Source organism: Myotis lucifugus, unplaced genomic scaffold (genome assembly GCF_000147115.1).
Source record: "Myotis lucifugus unplaced genomic scaffold, Myoluc2.0 scaffold_18, whole genome shotgun sequence".
Taxonomy (NCBI): Eukaryota; Metazoa; Chordata; class Mammalia; order Chiroptera; family Vespertilionidae; genus Myotis; species Myotis lucifugus.
In genome coordinates this window covers 92378-101467 of record NW_005871066.1, presented here as the reverse complement: position 1 = coordinate 101467, position 9090 = coordinate 92378, and the positions used below count along the sequence as shown (strand labels likewise).

General features: G+C 49.4%; 1 protein-coding gene across 1 annotated transcript in view; it reads right to left on the bottom strand.

The window, feature by feature from the left end:
• The window catches only part of DOCK4 (dedicator of cytokinesis 4), a 90231-nt gene that overhangs the window by 27764 nt on the left and 53377 nt on the right, over positions 1-9090 (bottom strand). The window contains 3 exon segments of the mRNA XM_023751001.1: positions 1227-1287; positions 2057-2152; positions 7549-7670. Of these exon segments, the coding sequence (XP_023606769.1) occupies positions 1227-1287; positions 2057-2152; positions 7549-7670 (279 nt within the window).

Genomic DNA, 9090 nt, shown 5'->3' with positions numbered 1-9090 from the left:
GCATCATCTAGTTAAAGATAGATGCTCATAAACCCCCAAACTGGCCTCCCTCTTCACAATTTAGCATTCTTGTATTTTTTCTAAGTAGCTTGGCCATAATATCACTTTCTTTAGCAGCATTCTAACTTCTAAGAAGCTTAATAGGCAAGGAGATTGTGGGGTCTTTGACTTTCTCTGAGCCTCAGCCCTAAGTGGTTTATTCTATTAAGCTGATTCTTGGTGGTGGATAGAGCTTTGCTGGATAAGAAGTTGGGGGCAGGGGTGGGGCGTTGCATGTAGAGGAATAGGGTACGTTCACTCCCTCTGCCACTCTGCCCCACCCTCCAACCCATTCCTGCCCTGTGATTCTGTTTTTAGAGCTCTGGAATGAAGGGAGTGGTGATGGAGCTAAAGTAAAGAACTTTCCTTAGAGGACTTAAGAAGTTGACTTTTTTAAAAAAAATGTCCTGTTGGGAGGGTAAGCTATATGATCATCCTACTTATAACCCAAGCCTTAACCATGGTGGCATCATACATTTAATTTGCAAATAAGGTAGAAAGTGAAAATTGGCTTAACAGAAGAGTCATTTGGTCGCAAAAGAAGAGATCACTAATATTTATTACGATGGAAAGAAACTGTCTAAACAGAAGTACAAAGTCCTAGGGGACGCTGCTTGTTTCTAGAGAGCGATAAAGGATGACAGATCCCGTTGAGCCACAGGGGACAGATGGCTCCCACTGGGATCTCCAGGCTCCGCCTCCAGGCCCCGGGGCCACCATGGGTGCGTCTGCAATGCTGGAGCGGGTAATTTCCTGGGATTTAATTCAACCTGAAGCTCGATAGGCCTTTTTTATTTTTTAAATATATTTTTTATTGATTTCAGAGAGAGAGAGGGAGAGGGAGAGGGAGAGAGAGGGAGAAAGAGAGAGAGAGAAAGAAACATCAATGATGAGAGAGAATCATAGATCGGCTGCCACCTGCACACCCCACACTGGAGATGGAGCCCCCAGCCCAGGCCTGTGCCCTGACCGGGAATCGAACTGTGACCACCTGGTTCATAGGTCAATGCTCAACCACTGAGCCACACTGGTGGGACTCGCTAGGCCTCCTTTAGATACACTTCTAAACTCTTCTAAGAAATATCGGATAAAAAAACACTGTGGATCGAAACCAAACAAAACATAGTATTTCTGTAAAACAACACATGTTAGGCTGTGAGGAGGAAGGGAGTGGGTGGGTCACTAACCAGAAGGCTCACTGTGCAGCCGATCTTCTTGCCGTCCACCTCGCCCACCTTCATGCAGTCCCTGAAAACAGAGAACAACAGTCAGAACCCAGAGCTTCCTTCCCGGATGCACACACACTGATCTTTCAGGGAAGTAAGAGGCAGAAGGCTCAGGGACTGCAGCAACTGCCCCCAGGCAACTGCCCCAGGCTGCAGGATCTCAGGTGAGGGGTGACAGACTCCTGAGCCTCCAGTGGGCAGCCCTCCCTCTCAGTGGGCGGGGCCTCGGGAGCGGGGCGAAGGTGTGGTATTATACGCCTCTAATGTGGGTGGAAAGGGGCGGGTAAGCCCGGCCATCAACAATGAGAATGAAGGTTCATTCTTGAAATAAAACAAAAACACCATGCATTCAAGTGGAGCAAACCGCTTGACCAGTTTAGATCATTTAAAAGTTAAAAATAAAACGCTGTCTATGGAAGGAGCATGGTTGTCTAATTCTCCAACACTCCATCTTCACCCCGAAATGGATGGATCTGCTTACTGGCTCTAATGGGCGAGTCCAGATAAAAACGAACAAAACCAAAACCCCTTTACTAACGGGACTCTGAGAACCCTCTCCATCCACTGAGACTTGGAAAGAATTGCCGACCAAAACAAAACAGAAAGAGGAGCGACACAGAAACGTCCTGAGCCAGCAGTGCACAGCGTTATCTCAGGCCTCAGGTTCACGGCCGTGGATCAGATCTCCGGGGGTGGAGAGGGGGGTGGGGGGAGCTCAGGTGTATGGGGACTGTCCGACTCTGAGTCCCTAACCAGGGCGCAGCACACCTGGGAAACGGCACCCAACTCACCTGTAATCCAACAACCTCTCCATCAGGCGCGTCACCGTGGCGATCAAGGAGACCCCACTCTCCCTCCATGTTTCCCGCTCGATTTTCTTCAGCAGACTGGAAAAGAGAGGACCCCGGGCATTTTCAACATTTATTTTTATCGGTCACCATGACGACCATTTTACTTTCATCAGCACCTTAAATGCCTTAGCAACCACAGCAACATCTCACAAGGACCACAATTTGCAAACAATGTCTTACCTAGGATAGGGACCAAAGAGTGGAATTCTAATCCCGGAAGCATTGACAAAGCAAATGGATGTTTAGATTCTCCGAGTCGTGAAATACGAACCCGTGCACAGCATCACAGTTTCACACAGGCAAGCCCCGAGCAGCTCACACACCCTTTCTCCCAGCTTCTCCCTCCCGGGAGCAGGCTCGCACCTCCCCACAGCCCAGGACAGTGTGGCCAGCGGAGACAGCACACCTGCGAGTGCACTGTCAGGTCAGCCCTTGCTGTATTCCCGGGAAACCGGCTCCCTACCTCTCCGTGGAGCGCATCCTCATCCGAGCAATTCTACCGCAGTGCAATGCCCCAGGAAAACCCTTGCACAGACGGAGTGACGTGTGGCGTTTTTTTCCTTTCACTTAGCATTTGCCCACTCAATACATATTGTACTGTCTGGTGCATGCAGGCAACAGCTTCATACATGGCGTCATTAATCACAGGGGACTTTCTATGGGGTGGTTACAGTGGGCAGGTGACAGGTACCAGAGCACTGCCTCCTGCCTTCTCCCCTAGCCTCAAGCACCTTGGGGCAGAGGCGCTATCTAAACACAACATAATAAGTCACAGCAATTAGCACCTATTTTACTCATTCCCGCTTCTCCTAGGGCAGCGGTTCTCAACCTGTGGGTCGCGACCCCTTTGGCGGTTGAACGACCCTTTCACAGGGGTCGCCTAAGACCGTCCTGCATATCAGATATTTACATGACGATTCATAACAGTAGCAACATGACAGTTATGAAGTAGCAAAGAAAATAATTTTATGGTTGGGTCACAACATGAGGAACTGTATTTAAAGGGCCAGAAGGTTGAGAACCACTGTCCTAGGGTGAAGCAGACACTGGCAGAGCCTGTAGGGCTGAATCTGTCCCCGTGGTAAAAGGTGGACCTTGAGCAGGACCTGTGAAGACGCCTCCCTGCCCCTCTGGATGGAATAATCCTCATTTCTGTCTAAAATCCTGTGTCTCATCCTGGTTTCAGAAATAACCTAGAAAACACTTCTTACAAGTACCACCTAAGCCTGCTGTCTATTGTGCTTAGTGGAAAAAGAAGCAGGAAAGAAAAAAGCTATTTTGGGGGGGTCTGTGGCTATGGTCTCTCCCTTCTCCCCACTTCCAGCTATTGCCTCCCCGGGCCCAGCCTCTGTCTTGTCTCCGAATCTGTTGCCTACACCTTCCTGATCAGTTTGGTTTTCAGGTTTATTCTGAGCTGTTTCCTAGATTGTGACTGGGGGGGGGGGGGGGAGGGGGAAGCATATGAAAGGACGGACTTGCCCTGACTGATCCCTCAGTTTCACTAAAATGTGTTTTCTTTACCGAGCCGGTGTGGCTCAGTGGTTGAGTGTCAACCTATGAACCAGGAGGTCACAGTTCGATTCTCGGTCAGGGCACATATCCAGGTTGCGGGCTTGATCCCCAGTGTGGGGTATAGGAGGCAGCCGATCAATGATTCTCTCCCATCTATCTTTCTCTCCCTCTCCCTTCCTCTCTGAAATCAATAAAAACCTTTTTTTTTTTAAAAAAGTGTTTTCTTGTAAAAACAAAAACAACCCCTAAATAGCACTATTTCAGGCTTCAATGCCAAAGTGGAAGTGAGCCGAGTGCTGACATAGGCACTGCCTGCCCACGCCCTGCGGGTGCGGCAGCAGCCTCCCCGGTGCCAGCCCACACCTCACAGACTCCAGGGGCCGGGAGACAAAGGGCTCAGGTAAGCGAGCTAAAAATACGGGAGATTTCTCTCCCTTTGCACAGCCTCCCGGAGCAGTAAGACATCAGAGCTACACGCCCTCCTGCGAGAAGAGGCAGAGCTCTGCAGAGCACGCCTCCTCGAAGAGCCCAGCACCCAAAGGCGGGGGCTGAGACTAGAACCCAACTTATGGCCTTTGGCAGCCAGGCTGGTTCTTGGTGTCCAAGTTCCCCCTGCGATTTTACCTGACAGGAGACTCAGGGGAAGAGGAGGCAATTTAAAAAAAATATATATTTCTATTGATTTCAGAGAGGAAGGGAGAGGGAGGGAGAGGTCTATGCTCAACCACTGAGCCACTCGGCTGGGCAAGAGGAGCCATCTCACCTGGTCCACAGTCATGCCCGTGCACCGTGCTGAGGACACAGAGACAAGTCTAAGGACAGCACAGGTGACGTGTTATTGCCAACAGACAAGCAATGAGACTCCACAGTGTGGGACTGCAGAACTCCACGACCCTGCGGGAGGGCTCCGTGCTCAGCAGCTTGGACCCATGAAGGAACATTGGGGGAGGCCCTGGCCCCCCATCTCCCGCTCTGTCGGAACAGGACTGTGCTGAGACCATCACTCGTACCTTAAACACCTGTGCCTGCGCCTGCTCTTCATCCGCAGAAAAGGGTCACACACCTGAAGTGTGTGTAAGAGCTAATCCTGTCTGCAAACTACAACTTGGTGTGTGAGCACCAATACAGGTCTCTGACTGCATTATCCGGAGCAGCGTACGATAAAGCAGCGACTGCGGGAAAAGCTGAGATGGGAGTTACACCTTCTGGAAAGCTCCCCGAGGACCCCCAAGGCTGGGAGCACCCTGTGTGTTCCCACAGCACACCCACCGTGTCCCAGCCCCAGGCGAGTTCTGGCCCAGGAGGTGCTCAATCAGGCGCCATGACGCCTAAGGGCAGCTAGGGGGCCTCGCGTGGTTCTGATGCCCTGTTCTGACCCATCCCCTGGCGTCTATGACCCGAAATGTCAGCATCGTTAAGAGTAACAAATCCTGACTCTTATTTCAGGGAGGTGCAGTCTGGGTAAATAAAGATGCTGCTGGGATTAGAGAAAGATGACGGGTTCCTGGGAAGGTGTCATACAAATGCAAAGTCTCGTTTTAATGCCACTTTAGCAAGTGCTGCCTTTTCAGAAGGCAGTTGGTTACCTGCCTTCAGCTTCTGAACTTTTTAAAAAATGTATTTTTATTGATTTCAGAGGGAGGGAGGGAACGAGGGAGGGAGGAGAAGAGAGAGAGAAACATCAACTAATTGGCTGCCTCCTGCCCCCTACCAGGGATCAAGCCTGCAACCCTGACATGTGCCCTGATCTGGGAATCGAACCCAGTGACCTCCTGGTTCATAGGTCAATGCTCAACCACTGAGGCACACCTGTCGGCAGTTTCTGAACAAATTTTAAGAAGTCTTAGACATGAATTACAGAGAACAGATGAGATCATCCCATGACAACGTGTGTTCCTACTTCATAATGTGCGCAGTGACTCACTGTGACTACACTAATTCATTGTGATTTCTATGACCAAAAAGTGCATATTATTGTTACCCAAAATATAATTACATTTTCACTCTCTCTTCTGAGCCCAGGTAGTAATGATATGTAATTATCACTTTAGAATTTTATTTATTCCCAATATGCTTATCACAAAAGCACAAAAGAAAAATATTTATGGTAACGTTTCCAGTAATGTGTTAAAAGTCAACAAAAGAATAAAAATTTCCACTGAATGGATCAGGAACTTGTAACAGTCCTAATTACCGATGCTTAATATTTTAATTATTGGTTTCATTTCTATGCCAGGGCATATCTGCTATTTCAAAATCACATTTATACATAAGCAACCCAAAAGGCCACTATCAGGCCTTTACTAAAGTCAGGGAGAAGCACCTTAGAGCCAGGTGCATATTTATTACTCGTGCGAATTTCTTATAAAAATTAATCACAAAGCCCAAGGGGCTCATCACACTGAGTGCTTCCTCATTTTAGTGCTTTATTCAAACCAAGGACTCGTCACCAAAGCGAGAGCCGTGCTCAAAAGCAATTTGTGCTGTTGGACGAGGTTTTAATCAGCTCTGCGCTCCACTCCAGCTGTCAGCAGGCCCACACTCGGTGCCCGGGAGTGGAGGCGGGCGTGGGGAGGAATTACTGCAAGTGCCAGTGTAATGACAGCGTCGGAGGGAAACGGTGCTGTTCGGGACCCAGGACAAAGAGCGCGCTTTGTCACCACCATCCCACCCCACCGCCACCCCAGGAACCGGCACACCCTTTCTCCACTTGTCCTCTCAACATAATTTTTTTAAAAGCTCGGAGAATGATTCTGAATCAGGCAAGTTGAAATCTATCAGTCACTAATGATAGTTTTCAAACCTCTGTATTTTCCTTTCCTTTCTTTCTTTTTTTTTTTTTGTTTTGTTAATCCTCACCCAAGGATATTTTTCCATTGATTTTTAGACAGAGTTGAAAAGGGAAAGACAGAAACGTCAATGTGAAAGAAACACACTGATTGGTGGCCTCCTGCATGAGTTCTAACCAAGGCCCAGGCTGGGGAGGAACCTGCAACCAAGGTACGTGCCCTTGACCAGAACCAAACCCAGGACGCTTCAGTCTACAGGCCGACGCTCTATCCATTGAACCACACCAGCCAGGGCTCCTCTATACTAGTATGTTCATACATCGGGACTCTACATCTGGGAGCAAGACATGAACGACAGAATGTATATCTGGCTCTCAGTATTAAAGCATGATGCTTCCTTTTAGGGGATACCTACACACTCAGGAGTACCCTAGGTTTGAAAAGGACTAAGACCCGTAGGAAGCTGGAGAGAAAACCAGGGTCCGAGTTAAATTCCTAAACACGCTTAGGTGTCCTCTCGGGCCCCTCACTGTGGAGGAGGACCTGGCCAGCCGTTCATCCGGGGACTGTGCTCACGTCTATTGAGGACAACCTCAGAGCCCCTCTATCCTCCGTGTGAATCCCCGTTGAGAACCTACTAGAAAGGACTTGCTTCTGTGACGTTCTGATGGGAAACACTTAGGAAGCAGCTGGCAATGCTGAGGGAGCCCTCAGCACGCAGAAGGGATGGAGCCTGGGAACCGGTGAAGGTGCACATCTCAGCAGCGGAGCAGCAGGGGCTGCGGCTTTGGGGAGCGCTGAGCCCCAACAATAATCACACCACTTTGGGGGGCTCCTCCACTCTTAACCCTATTTAAACACATTACCCTCCAGCCCTGGTTCTCACGTTATTAGGCAGGAAAAGAGCGAGATCTGTTGTAGAACACGTGACCTGAGCTAGTTAGAGATTAAAATGAGACGACATGTTCAATCAATGATATAAAACCCATCATCCAGAGTCAGGCCACGACCTGAGTTTCTCCCGCCACACCGGCCGGGCACACCCGTGTGGCCACGCTGTCTGCGGCTCTCGGCTGCCTAAGGTGACACGTGATCCCCGGGCAGGACCAGTGGAGACGAACCATTACTCACATACTGTTGAAGAGCTCCCGGTAGGTTTCGTCCCCTTTGCCTTCTGACATCAGGCTATCCAGTTTGTCGATGAGCTTGGCTTCCACCTGCAACACACCCAACAGTGCTCTCTCTCTGCTCCCCTGGGCAAGGGGCGTTTCTAGGCAAATGGAAACAAAAGGTATGTGCCCAAGAGGAAAAGTAATGGTCCGATCGGATTGTGTGAAGTGACGAGATCGGTTGGGTTAAGAGGAGACAGAACCCTAAGGGGCTCATTCAGATGGAGCATCGGGACTTACACGCCCCGCGGGGCTGCTCTGGTTGCTGCCAGAACCTCTCCATGTCGAGTCCAACACAAATACTTGCAGCCCAGCTTCAACATTGGAGCCCTTTTCTAGGAGCTATAAACACTGGCAAGGCTCATTTCTTTTCTCCCTTTTTAAAAAAAATCACTATACATATATAGAAACATTCATTTATATCTTTGTGTTTTCTATCTATTTTCTTTCTCAAAACAGGATGAGGTTGCATGAATCTTTGCTGAAAGTGAGAAGCTGGCCCATCCACGGACAGATGGCAGATCCTATAGAAATGCTCCAAGTCAGCACTAAGGAGAGAGAGAGAGAGAGAGAGAGAGAGAGAGAGAGAAAGAGAGAACATATTTCCTGAAAACTGTGGTCCAAACCCTCCTATGGTCCAGCATGGAAACCCTGCAAGGCTGCCACCGGGAAGGCGGACGGTGCCCCCAGCCAGCAGGAGACAGAAGATGAAACACCCTGGCTGCCGGGGACGGAAACAGTGGAGCTGGAGGATGCTGTCTGACTGGGTGGCAGGTCTGAGCCCAATGGATCCTCTGAATCACATTGAATCAGGGGATAAAGGCAAAAGGGCCTAAGAGTGGGTCCCCCAACACGATTTTTAAATAGCTTCTCATTCACCTATTCGCTTCCTTGAAAATAAATGCAGATAGTGATACAGGTGAGAGGCCATGCTTTTGGGGACAGGGTGGTTCGACAGAAGCTCTCAGCTTGCTGGTGGAGCTGACGGAGGTTTTTGTCGGGTTTGAGAAAGGCATGAAGCGAGGACAAGTCCTCCCATCGGTAAGTGTATACAGGTGTGGACAGGTGAGTGTGGACAGGTGAGTACAGTGACTTTGTGAACAGGAAGCAGGCCCAGTATCTGCAACTTGAGGGCAGAAGCAGCTGGTTTCTCATGCAATCTGCTTCTGGAATAAGAACCTGCATCTTTGCAAAAACGGGACCAGACCTCTGGGAACCTACGTCTCTTCGGAAGAGCCTTTGCAAGAATTTCCACCGCTTTCCCCTTTCAAAGAATTCTCAATGCTTTGAGCAAAGAGCAATAACGCACACTGTGCATCAGATGCTCAAAGCTAAGCCGTTCCCCAAATACACCATGCAGACCGCTGTGAGCACAATGGTTTTAAGATTCATTAACCTTCTGATTCGCCCACGCTGTGTCCAACTGAGAGCAAAGAAAGTCCCTGCCTGTCCTTAAACACAGACCTGGCAAATCACAGAATTTTTTAGCTGAAAGGGTACGAAA